This window comes from Macrobrachium nipponense, chromosome 7 (genome assembly GCF_015104395.2).
Source record: "Macrobrachium nipponense isolate FS-2020 chromosome 7, ASM1510439v2, whole genome shotgun sequence".
Taxonomy (NCBI): Eukaryota; Metazoa; Arthropoda; class Malacostraca; order Decapoda; family Palaemonidae; genus Macrobrachium; species Macrobrachium nipponense.
Window position 1 is genome coordinate 84,703,341 of NC_061109.1, and position 25,566 is coordinate 84,728,906.

Consider the following 25,566-nt stretch of genomic DNA (forward strand, 5'->3'; position numbering starts at 1 on the left):
GTCCACTGAAATCATCCAGTCGTTCTTCTGAATTGCTGCTAGCACTGTACTGGATGATTCCATGGAAAATGGGGATAGATGAATGAATGTGTTGATTCTCAACACATCCAGTACAGGGCACCACCGTCCAGATGCCTTGGCACAAGAAAGAGATGTAGAAGCAGAAGAAATAGGTTCAATAATTGATCGGGTCAACATATGATAGTGAAACTGACATACTGTATGAAGGTTTATGCTTACTAAAAAGATCTTTCAGTAAAAGCATGAAAAAGGATGGAGCCCATGAAAACAGGGGTAGGAGTTGGAGAGCACAGAACCCCTCATCCCATGAACTGACCAGATTCCCTGACCACAGACTGATTCAACTGTTGCAGGGCAGTCCTAGGGTCGGGCTACATACGGGTGAGGGCACTACCACCTTACTTCTATAAGGGGAATGTGAAAATGATCGTACACTGTGGGGGACTTGGAACGGTTCCCTATCAAAAATTCCATCAAACCTCAAGCTTATATCTTGTTCTCGTTTCTCAATATACTTTCCCTAAATTGAAAGGGGAGCAGAAGATGGAGTTAAAAAGGAAATCTCAGTAATAGCCATATTATTTGGCATAGCACAGGAAAAAGTCATAGGGTGAGTAGGAATAACTAAAGACAGTGGCTCACCAGGAAGAGGAGAAAAGACAAGTTTATGCTCTGACCTAACTAATAACTTCTGCAATATATATCTGCTTTCCATCTTTCCCTATACCTAACACTATAGGATAGGTCCTTAGGCCGATCCGTACATTCTCACATGTAATTTCTAAATCAAACTCTGTACCAATGCAGATGGTGCAAACATTATGTTGATCTCCTTAAATGTAGGCATCCTGCTTAGACAATAATCACTTCTACATAATTGGATGTTATTAGATCTACTTCCAGTGGAAGACATCCTAGGAAGATCAAAATTACAGTACTGTAACAGGAGCAAACAGCCAATTCATAAAATACTGACAATTGCCTGTAACCAATGGCAGCAAGGAGAATTCTGACTAGAGCTAAAATATCTTAACACATCTGATGAAGAATGGGTGAACTAGAGAGTCTTCTGGGTCAGCCAAGTGATCTTCTTCTTTGGTCTGAATGCTGACTTGCCTATTGACACAGATATAAATTAACTTTAACAGTAGGCAAGATTCGTCTCAAATGATGTCATCTAAACCCAAGTCTGAATAGTACTATAATGTTCAACATTTTTCAGTTTGCGAGACAAAAAAACCTAAAACTGGAGTATTGTCAACAGAAGTCAATCAATAAATATGAATTTCTTCAAAACCTTGCTTGGCACAGCACAAACCAACCCGCCACACTTCACTCTGCACAACTGGAAAAGGAAACATTAGACCTTCCAAGTCTGATAAAAATACTATCCAATGAAACATTCAAAGGATTAAATATTACATACAAAATTTGAGTTTAAGCAAAATTTTGAGACTTCATGTTATAAGGTGTACTATGATTATCTAATGTCCATTCACTTTTAACAGGAATTTTCTTGCACATATCTGTGGCCTAATCATTTTTATTTAAATTTCCCCAGTCACTAAGGCATGAAAAGGTAATACATTGCTCAACTTCCCCAAATATTCCTGTAAGTGCTAAATAAATGGAAAGCCATAGAAGGGTTTAACAGCTAAAAAGGAATATGAGATTATGGAACAGCATATAATAGTCATTATAAAACATAATAGGCATTTTTAATTAATATAATCTGATGTGTGAAGTTGAGTGTTCAGGCAGAAACCACATGAATTCTACTGCGTGATCAATTCAGAAAAAAGAAAGAAAAAATGAAAGTTTTAATTGGATCTTAACAATTTAGGTATTTTAAAATCCAGGTACAAAGGCTGATAGTGAGTCTTGGTAAGCTCTGTGGCAGTCATGAGCAAAGACGAAACTGACTAATAATCTAAATTATATTACATTCCATTTGACACATCAAAATATTCTGCACTACTGTGAACCAACATCTAAGAAGCCTGTATTGTACTGATATCACTACAACGCGAGTAAAGACTTGGCTACAGGAAGTAACATGAGATTTTTATATCTTAAAACAATTAAACTTGAACTGTCTTATACAATTTAAAATTCGTCAAAAATCCAATTACTCTTGTTACCTCATGTAATCTACATAAAATGGGCAGAGCGTACAAAACGAGCCACAAATTTATGACAGCTGGGACTGTACCCACCAAAGGATATAACTGGTGTCCCTCCCGTTAACGCCACTGAAAGAGAAGACTGTGCTGACGGTTACTGTTGTTGCAAATGATGTCAACTCTGCACACACAGCTCACTATTACTTCAATGTGTTCCAAATGAAAAGTGCCACTGATCATGAAACTAACTGTTCAAGGTCATAGCTCTGTTATAATTGTCTAATAACACTAAAGTTGTCCAGTCATACTGTTAATTCATCACTAACACTGCTCATTATACGTACATAAAAAGTCATGTATAGTAAAACCAATATTCTGTTAACATAAATAATTTCATAAAATAGTCTAGCATTTTCTACCTACTATAAAAGAAGTCACTTATAATACTAAGCACCTGAAATATTTCAAAAAATTTGATTTAAACAAATTTTCAATGTTATCACACTAAATTTCCAAGGCTTTTTTAACAGGTTAAGTTCATAAACACTAATCTCACTACAACCTTCAATGATTTCCTTAGGTATTACAGCAGTGTTATTAATTTTAGGAATAGAGAGTTTTGAATGCCTGTTCTTAAAGTTACTGTAATGCCACAATGCAAATGATATAGATGTTAGATCAGTTAGTGAAGTTTTCTACTATTCCCTCAAGAACTACAAAGTTAGTCTCAAAGATTTATTAATAACTAAACAAAAAATACAAAAATTGTTAAATGAAGTACAGACTTCTATGCAATAAAGGGATGCTTACTTAAGAAACACTTAAGAAACTTTCCATTACATCTTGCTAAATCAAAACAAAGTACGACTTTTCTCTAAATTCAAGACGAACATAAGTAAACACTTAAAATTGCAAGTAATTAAATTATCACAAAGGCTCTTACCAGATGTTACTAATTTCTACTTATTTCAAGTACAGCAAATATATGTAAATAAACTATGATCATACTAACCACTACTGTTCTTTCAAACATACTGCAAAGCCTAATTACGTCTATCTCTATCCAACCTTTATTACAAGGATAAGTAGATATTAGACTACAAAAGCACCCAAACCCACCATGTCATAATTCACTGTGCACTAAACAATTTCATGATAATGGTTTACTGAAATGGTCTATAATATAGAAAACAATTTTATGTCAGAAATAACAACAACAACAGCCAAATCTAAATTACAAATGAAACCCATTCTACTATTTTAAATTCCATAAATGAAAAATTCAGCTATGCTTATTACTATATGAATCTGAGCCACCCAATTCCCTCTCTTTATTCTTCTTCATCCACAGCAAACATGGAATGAACATATGACCTTGACGTGAAGAAGAGAGAAAATGGGACTTCACAGTTAAAGCAGAAGTGATCCTTTACAAGGGATCATATTCATGTGGCCATAGTTAATCATGAGCTGTGTGTACTTTGTTGGGAAAATTTACTGAGGACTAGTTACACAGTAAAAAACAACATGAGCAGGTCAGATCCAGCAGCCGACTAAAAAAAAGTGAACATGCACGATATGTAAATGACACTGTAATCCATCATAAATTTCCACAAAATTTAATACTGACAACTTATTCATCCATACTGACAACTCATTAATTTTGCTTAGAAAAAAGCAATATATTTCTGCTCTTTACAAAAAAACAAGTAAAAGAATGACTACAAATCTTCCTGGTATTTGTTCAAACTAAAACAAAGCAAAGCAATAATTTATACAAATATCAAATACTGCTGGATTAGCCTGAGAAGTTTGGGAATGGGAGGATAAGAAGCCAATATTCCACTACTCAATACTAAAGCGCTCCCAAAACACAAAATGGCAGTTTCTGCACCCACTACGCCTAGCTAGAAAGTAATGCTCTAAACTGTAATATTTAATGTCATGTCTAACAACAGCTCTCTAACAATAAATCACTGCCCTCAGACTTCTTGCATGAAAAAAAAGCTATTAGTCCTTTGTAAATCTCAAAGTGCTATATTCAAGTTAAAACTTACTAAAAATGACATCATAAACATCACAATTAGAATTGTGATAAAATACATAACAAAACAGACCTTCACAGTACAAGCTTCATGACAAAACAAGAGGTGCCTCAAATACAGAAAAAGCAAGCTGTGATTGCTATATGTTTTGCAAAGAAGAAAACTGAACTTTAGCTTTTATTTTCATCCAATAAGTAGCATTTGTACTATTATTTATGCAGCAACCAATCACAGAAAAAGATAATCTGGAAAAAAATAAAAGCTTAAACCACATCCAGACATGACATTAAAATGCAGAAAATTGGATGGTTAAATATAGTACATGGATTTTTCATCACAATTTAACTTCACAAACAATTCAGCAGCTTTAAAACAATATCTAAGTGTTCAATCCAACATCAGCACATCATTTTAACCATTCAAGTTTCCTGTATCATTTAACTGGTTTCAGAAGAATACTTTATTGTTCAACTTAACGTCATTTGTAACATTTCATTTCTATGTGCATTCTTCATGCGGTGTCATAATGCCATTGCAACAAACTAGACATCAGTCGTATGGAAAACGTGGCACAGTACGTATAGTTTCTCAATCCGTATCCTCAGAACAATAAACCAATTCTTCATCATACCACAATGGGAAGAAAAAGCAAAGAAAGTTGCAAAAGAAAGGCATAAATGAGGCAGGTAAACCCTACACTTTGAGGAGCGGAATACACTGCGGGCCAGGCTTGGGTCATCGACTGCCGAAGGGCTCGTGGGGGCACTGGTCACACGGGCAGGAGAGACCTTTGCTGGGGAATGGGGTAGGCTTTCAGAGCCCCGTTCAAGCCCATCCCCATTTGGGTCTTCTGCTCCCCCATCTGACACGCAGCTAGGGGGAGCAGACCATTCTCTTTCACTGCGGCCTGTAACGTCACATTAATGAAGACATAGAGCGTAGTTAGTTTTGCATGACTGTGTGTGTAAGTTTGCCCTCTAAGACTTATGACTACCAATGAAAAATATACTCAGCCAACTAAACACCCGTATTTAAAAAGGCAACTCTTTGTTTTTTACAATCTACATTAATTGCAAAGGCAAAATCATCTTAATCCAAATTAAGAGAGATCATGCCCATAGAATAAAAACACAATAACATACCATTTGTAACTAACAAACAAAAGGTCATAAGGTCATAAAAAAGGAAACTGAAATGGAAATGCAAACTGTAATAACACCCTTCATAATGTATTAATAGGACAACATTACATCATATTTACTGTATTACAGTTAATGGTTGATGTCGAATAACTGATGAAAGGCAGTTTGTGAGCAATTTAAAAAAAATTTATGGGCATAATCTCTGGCTATCTACCTATATCACTCCACCAGCTATTTAATGACAATAAGAATAAATGTCAACGACAAGCACTCTGCATTCAAATGTACGGTTAATGAAAAAAAAAAATTCTAGGAAATTAATTCTTTCCTCAAATTCTATGGTAATTTTAAACAACTGACTTTACAAGACTTTTTGTTTAAATGCAGATTTCACCATAACTTTTGGACTTAGGGATCTAAGAGAGCAACATTTCTTCTTTACAGCTAAATGGTTAAAAATGACAAACTTCTGACAGAATCTAATCTTTTAACCTGAGAAATCCCTCAAAATTGTGACACCAACACACAAACCCAGCACGCAAGTTTACATCTAATGCTGTTGGACCTGAACCCACATCATTAGCTAACAAGCCTAGCTACCAACCACTGCACTAACACATCTAAAAAGCTTGAATATTCCCTAGCATAAATAGTTCTTCAACAATACAATGCTACAGTTTAATTGGTCGTGTAAATACAATTTTGAAGTACGAATTCTTGGAGTCTGGTATAACAATGGATTACCCAGTACATACATGTAGTAACATTCCTATGCTATTGAAGAAGCGCACATGCTTTGACTGTGATATGAAGTTCACTACCTTTCCCTACTCATTAAATGTTTGAACATTAACTCACTGGATTTTTGAGAACTTAAAGCAAAGGCCTAGGTTCAAGCCCACTTGTTGCAGATATCATATTCAGTAACCTAAAAGAATTATGGAAGAGTTGCTTACATTGACTGCATATAAGTGTGTATTTACATATACGTACTATCCTGTATCTTAAATAAAAGTTTAACTGTGGTAAAATATGTTTCAGTCCAAACTGCACTTCTCAAGTTTGGTATTTATAAGGTTAACTTCTAAGTACTAATTTTATTTACTTTTCCTCATATCAGCTTTATCATTAACATAAAGCTCAAGTTTTATTTAAAAGTGTTGCTATAATTCTTGAGTATTTTTTCCAGAAAAACTGTTAGGAAATTTGCAACAACTCCCTAATAATCTAAAACCTACAAAAGACCTAAATGTAAACACCAAGAGTACAGTATGAAAAAATATGCTTGTATATAAAATAAAAAGGTTTAACAATACTTCAAACATTGTTTAAAAACCTGCAGATAAAGTTTTCAGTGTGTGTTATGGGCTCATGTACATAAAGTATAATCATATTTCACTAGGTATTCCTGGCTTTACACAACAGACATGTTGGAACAACCTTGCTCGAGTTGGGAGTTGTCTGCCTTTTCACTTAAGTTCAGATTTGTATATTTATTAGTATCTGAACCTTGGCTTTTTTTTTAAAGACTTTTCATGCCACCTCTCTGCTTTCTTTGGAATTCATCCAATAATGTTTAAAGCAATATTTTTTATTTTTATATCCTGCTTTCTGAATAGATTCATATGAAAAGTGTTTACCCACTTCCAAGATATTTTGCATCAATGAATTAAAGCACATAAACTATTATATTTAGAAAACATGCCCCCTATTAGTCTTATTATTGAATTATTCATTATGTAATGGTCTTTTAAGTCTAAAGAATGCAAGAAGAGGACTGAGTCATATGATTAGCCTCAATTTCTATTGCTTAGTATTCACTTTTATATTTTTCATTTTAATTTTGCTTACATGAAGTTAAATCATTCCTCCCATTATAAACAAGAAATTTATCATACAGATATTAGTTTTCTGGTGGTAATTAGCTGTATGTATTATACGTTAGAGAGACAAAGCTTTCTTAAAAAAAAAAAAAAAAAAAAAAAAAAAAAAAAAAAAAAAAAATATTCATCTTTCCTTGAAACAACCGGTTTGAAATCTTTCCTCTACCTTAAATGTAGCTAGTATATACTTTTATGCACGAATAAATGTGGCTGGATAACTTTTTAACCTATTCTAACACTGTTGCTGATACCAAAGACAGGCAGTCCCTGGTTATCAATGGATTTGGTTATTGGGGATCTGGTCTTATGGTGCTCGTCTAGCACCAAAAAAGGGATTTTGACGTAAGGTAAAAATCTATTTCCTGGGGGGAACCTGAACCTGTCGTCTCCCGATGAATAAAAATCCCTGTTAACTCATTTTTCTAGTACAAATTAGAATATTGTTAAGATACAATAAAGGTTGTCTTGCCATAACTTACCCTGGCCAGAATATATATTAGCTGTATTCTTCTGAAGTCCGACAGAATTTCTAAAACTTACGACACACGTAGTGGGAGTTGGGTGGTTAGTACCCATTCCCACCCGCCGCTGGGAGGCGGGTATCAGGAACCATTCCCATTTTTCTATCAGATTTCTATCTCCACTGTCTCCTGAGGGGAGGAAGGTTGGTGGTGCATTTTCGGTGTCTGTTAGTGGTGGTTGGGGCAGGGTTGGTTTTGGCGGGTTGTTGTACTGCTGTAAGTCGTGTGGTTGTCGTGTTTTTTCAGGCGGTTGGTGTTCATCTGCATTTAGTCGTTGGGTTATTGAGTTTTTGTGGGGTTGTGGGTCCCGGGTGGTTGATTTGTGTTTGGTTGTCGGCGGTGGTTGTGTGTTGGCTAGCCTATAGCCTATATCCAGTTGGACGACAGCACAGCCTAGTCCTAGGTAGCTATCAGAAGCCAGCGGTGAGTACCTGTTTGTGTTTTTGTTCTGTATGTAGGTATTGGGGCAATTGTCCTGCTGTGTAGTTGTTAAGTGGAAAGTGTGATTGAGGGTGGGTTTGATAGCCAGACAGGTTAAGTTTATGTGGGGAGGTTACTTGTTTTTGTGATCCCGCCACAGAGTTACCAACAAGGTAGTGACCTGTGTAGTTGGCGCGCTCTAGATGATCTGTCAACAGGGACGGGACCACAATGTGACTAGACCATGACCATACATCTGAGGGCAACGAGGCAAAAACCAGCACCTAAGTTAGCCTAACAAAAAACTCCCATATACCAAAGGCTAAAGGAAGGGACGACCGTACTCGGCGGCGACCCTACAACCATAAAACATTGCAAATATTAAAAACTCACCTACCCTTTTCTATAGGAAAGGATGAGTGCTACCTCCGCCCCCCAAAATAGTGTCTGCGGCGACGTATGGTCAAAGAGAGGTAACAAAGTTTTCATAGGTCGTTCTCACCTCCCGTTAGGTAGTGCGAGGCGAACACCGAGTTACTCCTCCAAAAAGTAGCAATTAAAATGTCTTTAAGAGCCATGTTTTTCTGAAAGGCTATTGAGGTCAAAATAGCCCTCACTTCATGCGCATTAACTTTTAACAGCTTAAAGTCACTGTCTTTGCAAGAAGAGTGCGCCTCCTTAATGGTGTTTCTTAAAAAGAATGCCAGTGCATTCTTGGACATGGGCATATTTGGTCTCTTGACCGAACACCATAAGTTCTCCGCAGAACCTCTACAATCCTTCGTCTAAGAAGATACTCTCTAAGAGCCCTAACAGGACACAGGACTCTTTCTGGCTCTTGACCAATGATCTCTGCCATACCCTTGATCTCGAACATTTTAGGCCAAGGATTGGAAGGGTTTTCGTTTTTAGCCAGAAAAGACATACCCAAAGAGCAGACCGCATTATGCCCTTTGAAGCCGACGTGTTTACTAATAGCCTGTATTTCGCTAACTCTCTTCGCCGCCGCCAGAGCAGTTAGGAATACAGTTTTCTTCGTCAAATCTCGTAGAGAAGTAGAGTAAAGAGGTTCAAAGCGATTTGACATTAAATATTTGAGGACCACATCCAGGTTCCACGAAGGTAACTTTGGTAGTGGCACCTTGGTAGTCTCGAAAGATCTCAATAGATCATGGAGATCCTTGTTATTAGCGGAGGTCAAGAACCTCTATGGGCGAAAAACCTACAGATTAAGACGCTTCTGTAGCCTTTTAAATGGTTGACCACTGCAAGCTTCAGATCTTGTTTAAGATAAAGCAAGAAGTCGGCAATCTGGCTCACAGAGGTAGTGGTAGGAAAGGAAACTCCTTTTCTCTTACACCAACTGCTAAAGGCTGCCCACTTCGATTGATAAACCGCGAGTTGATGAAGGTTCTCCTCGCGGTGGCGATAGCTTTAGCCACTGGTTTCGGAAAAACCTCTCGCTCTGGCCAACTTCTGGATAGTCTGAACGCAGTCAGACTCAGAGCGGAGAGGTTTTTGTGGTACCTTCGAAGTGGGGCTGTTTGAGTAGATCTCTCCTTAACGGAAGAGATCTCGGAAAACTCCACCAGGTAGAACATCACTCTGTGAACCAGATCGCTGCGGGCCAAAAGGGGGCGATTAACGTCAACCTCGTCCCCTCCGATGCTGTGAATTTTCTCATCACTTCCCCCAGGATCTTGAAGGGAGGAAAAGCGTAGAGATCTAGGCCCGTCCAATCCCATAGAAGGGGGTCTACTGCTACTGCCCCCGGATCGAGAACCGGGGAGCAATAAAGGGGGAGTCTCGCCGTCCTTAATGTTGCAAAAATGTCCACTAAGGGACATCCCCAAAGACCCCACAGCTCCTGGCATACGTCCTGATTGAGGGTCCACTCTGTCGGCAATAACTGTCCTTGTCGACTGAGAGATCTGCCGGACGTTCTCGACTCTGGCAATGAACTTGTCAATATCGTGACTTCTCTCTCCTTTGCCCAAAGTAGAAATCTCTTTCGCTAGAGCGAACAGGGAGCGAGAGTGTGTTCCTCCTTGTTTCTTCAAGTATGCCAGGGCTGTGGTGTTGTCCGAGTTGACTTGAACTACACGACGGGAGACTTTGTTCTGAAAGAACTGGAGCGCTAATTGAACCGCTGCTAGCTCTTTGAAGTTGATATGCCAGGCTACCTGTTCCCCTCTCCAGGTACTGACACTTCCTCCCGCCTAGAGTTGCTCCCCACCCCATGGATGACGCGTCGGAGAACAACACTAGGTCGGGGTTCTGAAGCTTGAGGGATATGCCTCTGACAGCTTCCACGGATCGAGCCACCATCTTAGATGGTTCTTCACCTCTTCCGAGATGCTTAACTTCATGTCGAAGTTGTCCTTGTCTGTCCAGTTGTCCGACAGAAAGAACTGAAGAGGTCGGAGGTGTAGGCCTCTTATGGGAAACAAAACTTCTCCAGCGAGGAAATGTCCCCAGCAGACTCATCCATTCCTCACTGAGCATGAATCCTTCCCTAGAAAGGCTGACACTTTTCTATGCCTGTTGCTAACGTTCCTGGGACGGAAAAGCCTGAAAAGCCACTGAATCCATCTGAATCCCCAGATACACAATGGACTGTGTTGGGTCAGATGTGACTTTTCGAAGTTCACCAGAAGTCCCAGGGACAGCAGCTAAAGACAGAGTTCGTTTGCATGTCCTTCAGGCACCGGGTCTGCAAGGAGGCTCGAATGAGCCAGTCGTCCAGATAGAGCAAGATTCTGATGTTGGAAAGATGGAGCCACCTCGCCACGTTCTTCATTAAGATGGGTGAAGATAAAAGGGGCCGTACTCAGTCCGAAACAAAGAGCCCTGAATTTGAAAGATCCTTCCCCTTCAACGGAACGAACCGAAGCTACTTCATCGATAGGGGTATGTATCGGGACGTGAAAGTAGGCGTCCCTGTTAGGTCGAGTGATACCATCCAATCTCCAGGTCTTAAGCCCCCAGAACTGACTGAGGAGTCTCCATCTTGAACCTCTGCTTTTCTATAAAGAGGTTTAGACGACTTACGTCCAAGACCGGCCGCCACCCTTCCCATTGTTTCGGTACAAGAAACAATCTGTTGTAAAATCCTGGCGTTGCCAGGTCTAAAACCTGTTCCACTGCTCGTTTCTCGAGCATCTGCTCGAGCAGGTCGAAAAGTATCCTCCGTTTGTTTGAGAATACGACGGGGACAAGTCCCTGGGAGTGGGGAAAGTCAACGGGCGGGGGGCGGCTTTATTTGGAAAGGGATCTTGTAACCCTTCTCTATGACGCCGAGAGACCAGGTGTCCGCCTCTCTTTCTCTCCAGGCTTCTGCAAACAACTGCAGCCTGGCTCCTACCGGTGGCTGAAGGAACGATCTCTCACTTCTTGCCCTAGACTTAGACGGTGGGGCTCTACCTCTAGGAAGGCTTCTTCCTTGGGGTGACGATCTAGCGGAAGTCCCTCCACGAAAGGGCTTCTGCTTTCTAAACGGTGCGCTCCTGAAGACTGGAAGGGCCAGCCGGACGTCTCGAAGACTGCGCCAACAGGTCTTGAGTGGCTTTTTCTTGAAGACTAACTGCCAGATCCTTCACCATAGCCTGGGGGAAGAGATGACTCGAGAAGGGCGCATACAAAAGTTCTGTCCTCTGTGAGGGAGAGACAGACTTAGCCGCAAAGTTGCAAATAGAGCGACCTTTTCTTCAGCACACTACTGAAAAATGAAAAAGAGGCGGTAACTCCTCTGAGCCATCCCTGAACGGCCCTTGTTCATGCATGGACAATACACTGGACAGCTCCCCAAGCTGATCGAGTCTGGCTTACGAGACTGGTTGTCTAAAGCTCCGAGACACCAGTCTAAGAAGTTAAAGACTTCCAAGAACCTAAACAGTCCCTTCAAAAGATGGTCCAGTTCGGAAGTCGTCCATGACACTAGCTGAGGCTAAAAGGGACCTCCTTGAGGCATCAACCACGCTGGCGAAATCTCCTTGAGCAGACGTAGGAACCTTCAATCCTAAATCTTCGCCTGTTTCATACCACATCCCTGCCTTACCGCTATGCCTTACCGCTAAGTCTAGACGGAGGCAGGGCGAAAGTAGTCCTTCCCTTTGCTTTTCTAGACTCCATCCAGGCATTAACCTTCCAGAAAGCTCTCTTAGTAGACAAAGACGTCTTCATTTTCACGAAACCTGGAGTCTTGCTTGCTTTTGACGACGAAACTGTGAAGGAGGAGAAGGAGGGCAAGAAGGCTGGAAAGTATCACCAAACGAATCACGAAGTAGCCGCCCTGCCAATACTTGGTAATCTGACGAAGCCGACGTCGAAGGTTGTTCTTCGTCAACATCCTCAGAAAGAACCGCTAAGTTCTCCTTCTTCCTTACCGAGTGAAATCCGACGGAAGAGGCAAAAGTCCTTTCGCTCCAAGTCTCATGTCCGAACGATGACGAGAAGAAGAGGGTAACGGATCCTTAACAGTCACAGGATCAGGAATCACCCTTTGAGGAGAACGTTAAGAAGTAGGCAGACGTGAAGCGTCAGCCAAAAAGCCTCGGTTTTTAGGGAACATCATCCGAGTGATAGCGAACTTCCACAATTCACGTAAACACAGAGCTCTTACGACAACGTCTACTAGCGTCCATCTGACTGTCCAACCTAGCGTCCTTCAGAGCGTCCAAATCAGCGTCACGAACCGAGCGTCCAGCTAAGCGTCCAAAGGAGCATCCAACGTAGCGACTCTTCTAACGTCCAGCGAAGCGTCCTTACGAACGTCCCGCGAAGAAACCTGGTCAGCTACCCGACGAGCGTCCCGTGAGCGTCGACACGCTCATGTCGAAGAGGGTGGGGCAGAACGCATTGAAGTCCTGTCCGACAGCAACAAACTCGTCGCCAGCAGAAACGTCGAAGTCGAATGCCCAAGCGGTCTTCTCGACGAGAAGAGAGAGGAACATGATGGGATCTCTCTCTAACCTGACGTCTACCGTCACCTCTAGACGAACCCTGAGGAGCAGAACGAAGCCTAAGAGAGGGCGAAAATATCAGGAGACGGGGACGAAAAGTAGGCGCAGGTGGAGAAGACTGTCTTGTTCTCTTGATCGGAAGTCTATCGTCCTTCTTGCGACGAGGAACCGTCTCCTTCTGCTCAAGTAAAGCGTCCAGTTGCCGTTGCATAACAAATGATGATCTCCGTCTGAGAAGTCTCCTTACGCGGAGACGAGCTGCACTTGTGAGAAGGTGAGGGGCGAGGGGAACGCCTTCTTCCTTCTCCCAGGAAAAACGGCCTTGGATTCTTAGAGCGACTGGGGCGCTCGAGGGCGTCATCATCTGATGACGTCCTAGACTTCTTTTGGGGCGGAAATGCTACGCTTTCCGGAGAAGAATGCCACTCAGACATCGCATGACGTGAAGCGTCTAGATCTTTGAAGAGTCCTCTTTCAAAGGTCGCGAATCCGGACGAGATTCCCACCCCTTGCGCGGGGAGGACGCGTCGGAAGACGAGAAACAATCTCTCAGGATACGTGCTCGAGCACGCTCCTTAGCAGCCTGGGAAGCGTCCACATGAACTGCTGAAGGGACGTCAGATCGGTGGGGGATCCCCGTAACCCTCCTTCGGCCTTCGACATGCCCTCTCCCTGAGTCCTGGGAGTCCGGCAGAGGTCCCAGCCTAGAGGCGCTATAGGGCCGATCTGATGCCCCCTCCACTTCACTAGGGGCACTATCACTGCACTTAGTTTGCCTGTTTTTCAAGGGCAAGCACTTTAGATTCAAGCGTCTTCAATGAATCCAGAATAAGCGAAAAGGGCATTACCCTCCGCAGACACCACTTGAGGGCCCGAAGGCAACACTACGGGGTTAGGAGACACAAAATCTAAAGGAGGGTTAGAAGGGGATACATTAAGACCCTGTCTGCTACCCGACTTACTCCTGGAGGAAGACCTCCTGATCCTATCACGCTCTAATTTATTTACGTAGGATTCATACGTCTTCCATTGTAAATCATCCAAGCTTTCACACTCATTACAGCGCAAATCATATTTACACTCTTGCCCCCTACACCCTTTACACAATGTGTGAGGATCAACCAAGGCTTTTGGTAGCCTAACCTTGCATTCCACTTTCGAACACACCCTGGCGCTAGCCGAACTAGATCCAGACATATTTAAGGAAAAAAACCAAGCCAAATTCAAAACAGTCCAAAGTCACGTATGCCAAGCTATCGATCCAAAACCAAAAAACCAAAAAGTCAAGAGGATACTCAAGCAATGAAAAGTTTTCCAAAATCCTGAGGCGGAGGTGTGTAAACAGTTTACGACACCGGCGACAGAAGAAATCTGATAGAAAATGGGAATGGTTCCTGATACCCGCCTCCCAGCGGCGGGAATGGGTACTAACCACCCAACTCCCACTACGTGTGTCGTAAGTTTTAGAAATTCTGTCGGACTTCAGAGAATACAGCTATATATATATCTGACAGGTAAGTTTCATGAACAAAAAACTCTATAATATACCAGAGAAAAAGCTAACATGGTTATCCTGAAGTTATTAACCTCAGCGCGATCACCCAAAGGGTGTTGGTATAAGTATAGGGGCGTTAGTTATCGGCACTGTTAACATAGTATATGTATTGGTGCCAATACATACCTGACAGGGGTGCCATTAATCGGTTATCAGTGGTTTCAGCTTATCATCAAGCTGTCGGAATGGAACGCTACTGACAACCGGGGACTGCCTGTACTTATTACAAACTACCTGATGTGGATAAAATAAACCTTGTACTGTATAACCTAACCCTAACAAACTTCAAATTACTCAATCCTCTGCTCTGCCTAACATCAAGAAACGCTGGATACCAATAAGATGATGATATACTCATCTATCTGTAAAAGGCTTAAATATCTTTCCATTAATTTCTTTGGCATAAATTTTGTGAAAAAAAAACTAAACATTCTTCAGACTATAGGCTTGACTTAAACTAATTGTTTAAAAAACCTTACATAATATCCAAATGGAGTCTGAATGAAGAAATAAATATACAGTACATAATACATACTTAAAAGTACAACTCTTTCAAACAAAAAACTAGGCATCAATTACCTCTATTGAAAAACTACTCACTTGAATAAGTATAATAATGAACACTTTCCCTGGAATTACCAGTTGATAAATCTAATTCAATAATTGATCAATAGATAAAATGAAAAAAGCAATTAGGAGAGGAGCAAATTTGTGACACAAAACAAAACCTGAAAAGCGTGCAACATGTTGCCACAGAGTAATAACAAGTTCACACATCAGCCACATACCAGGAAAAGAAGTGGACGCCACAAACAAGTTGAGCAGAGAAGCAGTGCGACGGGATGGTTTACTGTTGTTGCTAGTGACACAACTGCTGCTGTTACTGCTGCCTCGGGCTGTACCGGAATACAATGAGGCAGAAATTTTGTACTCCGGTGAAACTTTGTGGTCCTGAGTAGGCGTGCTTGTAACGGTGGTAGAAGTTACAGTGGTAATGGTGGATGTGGTGTTTGTGGTAGTACTTACTGAATTGACAGTGACCCCACACCTGCTGTTACCCCCAAGTCCCCCTTGATTACCACTACTTACTGTGGTAGTCGAGGGGGAAGACCTTATCCCCCTTGGAATAGCAAACACTGATGCCCGATCAAGTAAAAACATTTTTTTAGAAGCCCCTTCTTTCCTTAATGGCTTGACAGGCACATTACCTCCAGTGAGAACTCCACCCCCGCTAGAACTCCCACCGCCACCTCCACCTCCACCATCTTCAAGGGATGATTTTGATTGTTCAGGTTCCGGAGACTGTTGCCCGGACACAGCTGACCCCAAGGAACCAGCATCTTCAAACAGCATGGGATCTGCACAAATTAAAGAATTAAACTGTTCAAGACTTAACAAACTTATTTTTCTCCAATTTTCAAAGAAAACAAAAAGATAACCTACAATGAAAAGTTTAAGCAAAACTACAATACTAATGCTACCAACAAAAGATGCACTGTTTGTGTAACACATTTGTCATGAAAAAAGGATTCGTGTTTTTTTTCCAAGCAAAACATCATTTGATATTGTGAGCAGCTTTCATAAGATTTAAAAGAAAGTAGGGTGGCATTTTTACTGAACATTCCAAGGGTATGAAATACAAGATGGCATCTAAAATGGCCACAAATCACTAATAGTCTGGAGTTTGTCTACAGGCAGTCCCCGGGTTACGACAGAGGTTCCATTCTTGAGACGCTTCGTAAGTCAGAACATCATAAATAATCTTAAGAAAACCTTACTTTTAATACTTTGAGTGCATTGAAAACTACGTAAACTACATTCTTATTGCATTTACGTCAAAAAAAACTTCAAATATGGATTACGTAATTTGCATTTTTGGTGTCATTTCTTGTTCTAGATCAGCGTTGTAGGCGTCGTAACCCTGGAAATCATTTCTGATGAATATAATTGAATAGCGCCTTAACCTCGGAACGTCGTAAGCCGAATCCATCGTAACCCGGGGACCGCCTGATTTTGTTTTCAATTTCCTCTTCTGTAAATATTATTTTGTCCAATGGTTCTGCCCCTTAATATTTAATAGCAGGTTCTGGTATTTAGGTAGTCTTCAATTGTAGAAACACTAGAAAAAGTAAGGCTAATTTATGATTATGGGTTTGTAGGAACAAACACAAACGGTCTCATTTTTATTATATGTAATGTTGATTTTATTCAATTAGACACTACAGGCGGCCCGCGGTTAACAGCGCAATCGCTTACTGGCAAATCGGTTTTTACGGTTGTCGTCAAAAATATTCATTAACCCTTACACTGCATCAATATGCATTTGGAATTTCCCCCCTGGGTGTGTAAAACTTCTTTAAAAAATGAAAATGATCCACTTGCCTTCATATACCTCTTGTTATAAGAACAGGACCTATATTTTCCATATCTGGCACTATTTTTTCTTAAAATGTGATTAAAGTCCTGAAAAATACTGTTATACTGTTATTTTAGTAAAATGGTAAAAAAAACAAAAAACCTGTGGAGTGCATTATACGTACACAATTCTTGACCCAGCATTTTGTATGGGGAGCTAACACTAAAGAAAGGGCATGTGAATGAATTTGTAACCATTTCTTAATAAATAACTCTATATAAATGTATATATATATATTATATATATATATATATATTATCTATATATATATATATATATATATATATATATATCAGGTATATATATATATATATCCATATATATATATATAAGGCCTAGGGTTTTGATTAATGATATATTGCCAATATGTTTCGCTGTGACCTTTTGGAATGTGAAGAACAGAGTAAAAGCAACGACCTGAGGAAAGCTGATCAATGGGTTTCTGTGGGTGGCGTGAGATAAAACTGCATAGTTAGACAAGTCAATGTACGACAGTTTATGAAGTCTTCTCAAAGTGCCTTTGTGAAACTGGTTGCAGCCAGTAATTATGAGGCGCTAACGAAATGTGCATTCGTGTGTGCGTGTGCGCCTCTTCTATTAAAAATGTATGATACCCAAGTCTATGGGGAATTTTGGCATAGAGGCGTCTTTGGAAGAAAGACGAGATGCCGTGGTGCTCTTCGAAGTGGTTTTTTTATAAGTGTGTGAAATAGTCCGGCTGCTTGGGTGAGTTTTGAACTGTTTTAGCCAAAGAGTGGCTTGTTACCTATTTGACATTTTTGTGGGAATACTCAATCTTTAATCTCCGATTGTTAAACTTGTGTGTGTACTTACGGGGTGTTTCTATGTCTTTGAAACAAACGGTTCTAGTGGAACCATGAGGGAGTACCGAGGAAATCCCGATGGGGAAATGGACATTTGGTGACCATTAATATTCAGACATTTTACTGTTGGGGTTTTTAAGTTAGTCAGTAAAACTTGGATCAATATCTTTTGTTACTTAATAAATGTTTATTTTATAATGCAACTCTCTCATTTCAATTACCTGTTATAGAGAGAGAGAGAGAGAGAGAGAGAGAGAGAGAGAGAGAGAGAGAGAGAGAGAGAGAGAGAGAGAGAGAGAGAAAGGAAAGTCGCGAGCCGCTGGTTTGTTTGTTGTTTGCCATTTAGGCCTACCAAGGCGTTACTGGCACGCCCAGACCTGAGACAAAGCCGATGCCGCATTTCTACAAAGGTCCACTTACTATGGCATCCAGGTACGTCTTGTGAATCAGTCATAATGCCAGTTCTTTCCCTCCTAGTGTCGTAATTACTCCCCATTTTCAAAGTTCAAACTCCTAATTCTCAAATGAACATTCCTTTGTTCCTTTTCACTGCCTCGTGGCCGCATGCCTCCCCTTTGTGATCGTCCCAGACAAATGAAGTCATTGAATATTCCATTTAGCACTAAGAGTTCCTCCCCAGTGTGTTAGACAAAGTGAGTACTGTAACTTGTGCAAGAAATCTTTAATTCATTTGTGTCTAATCTGGGATCTTTTCCAGATCTGCTGAGTCAATGTCCAAGTCTTCGCGCCGCAAGTGCTGCATTACCTCAAGACAATATGAACAATTTGGAAAGCCAGCAGTTACAAGAATCTCATTTTTAGCCAGATATCCCCTTGTGAGAGATAATATTGGTCCCACGTGCGGAAAAGTTGCATTTAATTTTCCCAGGCTATTAAACGGCCTCCTGTAAATAAATTTATGTAAAGTAATTAGCTGAGTTTTCTGGTGACCTCCTCTAGAGTAAATTAACACTATAAATCCTTTAAGGTAAGTTTCAAGTAATTTATTCTGCATTTTCCCTCAAATATTTTCCTTTACGTTTTGGGCCACAACAAGGCCGGTTCAAACATAAATATATATATATATATATATATATATATATATATATATATATATATATATATATATATATATATATATATATATATATATATATATATATATATATATATATATATATATATATATATATATATATATATATATATACAGGCAGTCCCCGGGTTACGACGGTGTCGGCTTACGACGTTCCGAGGTTACGACGCTTGTCAATAGACATTATTTCCAGGGTTACGAAGCATGTTCCAGGGTTACGACGCCTACAACGCTCATCTGGGAGATGCAATATGACACCAAAAATGCAAAATAATTAATATTTGAAGGGTTTTTTTAATGAAAAATGCCATAAGAATGCAGCTTACATAGTTTTCAATGCACCCAAAGCATTAAAAGTAAGGTTTTCTTAGGATTTTTGACGATGTTCCGGCTTACGACGCGTCTCAAGAACGGAACCCTGTCGTAACCCGGGGACCGCCTGTATATATATATATATATACACACATATATATTGATTTACATATACATATATATGAAAAGTAGTACTATATGTCTTTATATAGCCTAACATAAAAACATACATAGATTACTCATTCATATATTTATGTACATTTACGATCCATTAAAAGGCTGAAAATTTAAATAGCTGGTTAAAGGGCCAAACAATGACATTTAGATTCTGGCCATATATTTGCTTCATTTTACTATTACATAAGCTTGTGGTAACTTATCAAAATATTACTTTCAACCAGCATTGATTCGTAACACAAAAATGCATTAATATGTAAAACACGAATTTATAACAAATAAATGAACAAAATACAAGTCATCTCTTGCCCAGCTGGGCGTAAACATTGAGTTCTTTTGTTATTGTTATGTTTTGGGACGCCACCAATAGATGGTGTTAGATATTGCAATCAGGTTTTCTATGATTGTAAATCATAGCCCAGTAACTTTAATGGTAAACATTTTTCTATGGTGGTAAACTAGTGTCGACGTTCGCCCTTCTATAATAAGTGTGGGGCGACACAGTCGCACTCTAAGGGTTAAAAAAATAAGGCATTTTAAGGTATTTTTACGGCACAATTGTTCGGTTAACAGCGCCACTAGTGCCGTTGTCTAACGAGTTCATACATTTGTAGAAGTGCCATTCAGACCATAAAGGTTAATGCAAATGATATCAACAAATTTTATCAAGAGTTATTACATAGGTATTAGGGTAGAATATATGCCTATGACGCTGTTCTATGCCGAAAATATCGAGTTACATAAAGTGCAAATTTAGCTATGGATGTGTCGATTTATAAATGTTCATGCTTTTATGTTTAAAATGTGTATCAAAATGTATTATGTACAGGGTATTTTTATTTCTGCACAGAAATATGATACAAAGGCAGCTTTTGAAACTGCCCTTCACTTTATCAAATACAGTAGTACCTCGAGATACGAAATTAATCCGTTCCGAGGCGCCCTTCGTATCATAAGGTTTTCGTATCTTGGACCACATTTTACATGTAAAATGGCTAATCCGTTCCAAGCCCTCTAAAAACACCCCATTAAATTTCATAATAAAGCTAAATTGACCTATAAACAATGAAATACTACAACAATTTGGACCATTCAATACCTAAATTAAGACTAAAAATGCAAAACCTGTAAATAAAGTGTATATTAGTGTACAAGAAATATTATTACTGTAATGTAAAATATGGAAGCTTACCTTGTAAGTGAGGCTACTTTTTCACAATGTTCCTGTGTGAGCCTTTTCGGGGGGTGTCTTCTACAAATGATTGCACTTTATGAAAGTGGCTTTAATTTCTGCAGTTTTTTTTTTTTTATGTAATATGTACGTACGTACACTTTAAAAATATAGTAACTTACTCAACTAACTATCCAAGGAAGATTGCTTCTGCCTACGTACTTTTTTCACAATGTTTTTTCCTGTGAGCCTTTTCGGGGGGTGTATTCTACAAATGATTGCACTTTTATGAAAAGCTGCTTTAATTTCTGCCATTTTTTTCTTCTTTTTTGAATTTTTAACTTATTATTTACTTGTTTTTTTTTTTTTTTTTTAAACAGAATTTCAAACTTTCTTTTTTGCACCTTATGGGACTGTTGGGCCCTGGTGGTCCATCAAAACCCTGTTCAACCAAATGCTCTCTCTGCAACTGAGTTGGGTACTGAATGTTCGGCTGCTGACCTTCAACATAAACTGAAGTGCTTTGATTATATGTACACTACATACTGGTATGCATGTTGTAAATGATTGGTTTTCTGACACCCTTGCGCTTTAGGGCAGTGGGGGGAGATTCCTGACCAAACCTTGCAAAGTTTCCAGTTATCCCGAAAAAAATGAGAGAGACCTTGATCACTTATACCCATGTGAGAGATCTTGGTCACTTTTTTTTTAAATATTAGTATTACGTACACATTGACGATCCCGAAAACAAATACCGCGTGCGTACTATAACAATGCTAGTACCGATGGCGAGCCCACGCCACCACGTGTTACATAGTAGATGCATGATGGAGGGGACGCTGGCCAATAGGAGAGAAGGATTTCATGGGCCGCGACTAGCATCAGGAACCAATGGGAGAGCAGGAGGATGGTGGCGAGTCTACTAGTATACTAAGATGGCGGCGCGATTTTCAAAATTGTTATCCGGGCGAATCTTGGATTTTCAGAAACCTTTCATATCTTGAAAACTTTTCGTATGTAGAGCCGTTAAATTTTTCGTATTGGCTTTCGTATCTCGAGTTTTTCGTAAATTGAGCTTTTCGTATCTCAAGGTACCACTGTACTACAATGTTTTTTCAAGTTCTTTCTTGTGAGCTGCCGCCTGCTGCTCTTCCAAAAATATCGAGTTAAAAAAAGTGCAAATTTAGCGATCGATGTGTCGATTTTATAAATGCTCACGTTTTTATGTTTTAAATGTGTATGAAAATGTATTGTGTAGTATATGGTATTTTTATTTCTGCTCACAAATATGATACAAAGGTAGCCTTTGAAATTGCCCTTCACGTTATCAAATACAACATTTTTTCATGTTGGTTCTTGTAAGCCGCTGCCTGCCACTCTTCCTAAAATACCATTAAAAAAAAAATTCAAATTTAGCGATCGATGTGTCGATTTTATAATGTTCATGCTTTTATGTTTAAAATGTGTATGAAAATATATTATGTATAGGGTATTTTTATTTTTGTACATCAATATGATACAAATTAAGGCAGCTTTTGTAACTACCCTCCACGTTATCAGAGGATGTTTTTTAATGTTCATTCTTGTCCGCCACTGTTCCAAAAAATGCATGGTGTTATTTTATTAATTATGCATCTTTTCCATAAATCCTTTAAAATGTTATACATTACTTCACTGTATCCAATAATATTGTATGTTTTCTAATATTATTGTATTATAAAATACTACGGCAAATCTAAGACAGTATTCCGCGGAATGGCCAATGCTTTGGTTTGAAATCAGCTGATGGCGAATACGAGTTTGTTTTGCCATATTTAAAGCAATTCTCAGCAAATTTTCTTGCTTTTAGTTAGCATAAACGAATATCTAGATACATACTTGATTTATATGAGACAAGGTTATTTTTCTTTATATGACATGTTTTTAGGTGGAAATATGAATGAATAGGTCTCGTGATTGTGAACTAATTTTTTTTCTTTAACAGATTACGTTGGCGGCATGTTTATTGCGTAAAAAAATTATGTGATTCTGTTCACTATTTTCCTTTATATCATCGTAATACGAACTTTACGTTATTTATCTTACATCAGCGTGAAACCAACAGTAAAATGTATTCTTTCAAGCACAGTAGTTTTGATTAAAATGATTTTATCTCAATTTTATCTACGGTTGTGTTTAATGGCATATGTTTACTGGAGTTTTATCCTTGTTGCCAATGCACGATAATAGCCATTAGCAGCTTGGGCAGTTTTCTCAGCTTCAGCTATAACTAGGTTTAAATTTAACAGTATATTACCCAATTGATTTTTTATCTATATTGATCTTTGATTTATAGCAAATGAAGTTATTACATTAAGATATCTCAGTTTATATTCTACATAACGCCATTTATAACAACTTCGGTAATAGTGTACTATGGTACAATGATTGAAATACAAGCCAAACAGATATTATCCAATTCGGTTGTACTAAGAACAAAAAAAAAAAAAGATGTTTCTCGTTCGGTTGTTCATGGCTGTACACGTTTACGCAACGAGTATAAACATTAAAACTACTTCATCATTCTCTTTTTGCGGTTTTTGAACTTATGTAACTAGAAGATGGGATTAAAGTTAGATATTGTAATTTGGACTCCCATAAAATCGGGATTATCGTAAACACGAATCACTATAACTTGAACACTACAGCTACCTGTACACTGTATAAAAACCTTACTACATATATCTTTATATTACTCTAGACACCCAAAGGATTAAAGCTAGGCTTTTTCAGGGTTTACAGTATTTATAATACTATATGTACTGTACAGTACTACTGTACAGTAAATTCTATAGAACTACAGTGGTACCCTTGAGATACGAAATTAATCCGTCCAAGGCGGGCCTTCGTATCACGAGCTTTTCCGTATCTTGGACCCGCATTTTACATGTAAAATGCTAATCGTTCCAAGCCCTCCAAAACACCCCAGTAAATTTCATAATAAAGCTAAATTGACCTATAACAATGAATACTACAACAATTTGGACTATTCAATCCGAACTTAATTCGTACTGCTAATATACCTGCAAATAAAGTGTATTAATGTGCATTGTATACAAGAAATACTGTACGTACCTACGTATGTATGTAGTAAAATGTGGAAGCTTACCTTTCGAGTGAGGCTATCTCGAAAGGAGACAGAAGAGGAGGACAAACGGCAGATACGTACGTAGACTTAACTTTATGAAACACATAAAAAAATGTAAGGAAAACATACATAAACTAAACTTAACGAAACACATTAACAAAACTGTAACACTTAACTTTACAAAAACTAAAATTTAATTTTTTTTTTTAATACAAAATTTCAAGTTCTTCACCACTTTCAACTTTCTGTTTTTTAGTAGTATCACTTTGTTCTTCCTTTTTGCTTACCACTCCTAATAAAAGCCTCTTTAAAAAATAACTATCCAAGGAAGATTGCTACTGCCTACTTTAACAATGTTCCTGAAACGGACTTGGGCAAACGCCATCGAACTGTGCAAGCATACGACCTGTGTAAGCCTTTTCGGGGTGTCTCTTTTCTACGAATGATTGCATCTTATGAAAAGCAGCTAGAGCATCCTTAATTTCTGCCGTTGTCATAGAGTCCTCGTCCTCCTCCTCGCCGCTGCTAGAGAACTCTTGAACGACGTTATTGTTGCATGGCCTCCAACTCCTTCAGGTCATCCGTCGTAAGCTCCTCTTGGTTCTTCCCCGAGAAGGTCATTGATGTCGTCCTCGTCGACGACCAGCCCCATGGGACTTGCCGAGTGCAATGATCTCATCAAGATCTGGTTGTGAAACAGTTTCAGGATCGTCAACTGTTCCTGAATCTGCAGCACCAGCTTCGCCCAAGTCGAATCCCTCGAAGTCTCAGGCGGATACAGCATCAGGCCATAGTTTCCTCCATGAGGAATTCAAGGTTCGCCTTGAAACCTCCTGCCAAGCTTGGTCGATGAGTCGGATGCATATTACGATATCGAAATGCTTCTTCCAAAATTCACGCAATGTGAGGTTTTTGGCATCGGTGATGTCGAGAAAAGAAGTTTCACATACAGCTTCTTGAAGTTTGATATCACTTGCTGGTCCATGGGGTGGAGGAGAGGGGTGGTGTTCGGCGGAAGATAAAGAACCTTGATGAAGGAATACTACCCCTAGGATATCTTCCTCAAGGCCAGGAGGGTGAGCAGGGTTATTGTCCAATACCAGCAGGCATTTCAGAGGAAGGCGCTTCTCTTCCAAGAATTTCTTCACTGTGGGCCGAAATGCAGATTTACCCACTCGGTGAATAAAAGCCTCGTTACCCAGGCTTTCGCATTAGCTCTCCACATCACTGGTAGCTTCTCCTTAAGCATTTTGTGGGCCTTGAAGGCTCGAGGAGTCTCGGAATGATAGACAAGTAGGGGCTTCACCTTGCAATCCCCACTGGGCGTTCGAACAAAGTGCGAGCGTAAGCCTGTCTTTCATAGGCTTATGCCCGGGTAGCTTCTTCTTCCTCCGTGATGTACGCCCGACAAGGCATTTTTTTCCAAAAAAGGCCAGTCTCATCACAGTTGAAGACTTGCTGAGAATTGTAGCCTTCCTTGATCATCATCTCGTCGAACGGCTTTTTAAAGGCTTCAGCCGCTTTCGTGTCTGAGCTGGCCGCCTCCCCATGCCGCACTACCGAATGGATGCCAGTCCGTTTACGGAATTTCTCGAATCACCCATACAAAGCCTTGGAGTCTGGGGTTGGCGTTGATGTCCTTTCTCCTCCATCGTCTTCGGCCTGGGCAATCAAATCGCCGAAAATAGCGCTGGCCCTGTGGCAGATTGCTGTCTCCGTTATCGTATCGCCAGCAATTTCTTTGTCTTTTATCCAGACAAGAAGAAGCCTTT

General features: G+C 39.6%; 1 protein-coding gene across 5 annotated transcripts in view; it reads right to left on the reverse strand.

Moving 5' to 3' along the window:
• The window catches only part of LOC135217708 (F-BAR domain only protein 2-like), a 258,564-nt gene that overhangs the window by 209,684 nt on the left and 23,314 nt on the right, over nucleotides 1–25,566 (reverse strand). For 2 of the 5 annotated variants that reach the window (XM_064253696.1, XM_064253694.1), the window contains exons 2-4: nucleotides 15,460–16,029; nucleotides 4,887–5,096; nucleotides 2,238–2,273 (exon numbers count right to left, since the gene is read on the reverse strand). In XM_064253696.1, the coding sequence (XP_064109766.1) occupies nucleotides 2,238–2,273; nucleotides 4,887–5,096; nucleotides 15,460–16,029 (816 nt within the window). The remainder of the gene's footprint in view (nucleotides 1–2,237; nucleotides 2,274–4,886; nucleotides 5,097–15,459; nucleotides 16,030–25,566) is intronic. The other 3 variants (XM_064253697.1, XM_064253695.1, XM_064253698.1) reach the window with 3 other exon arrangements.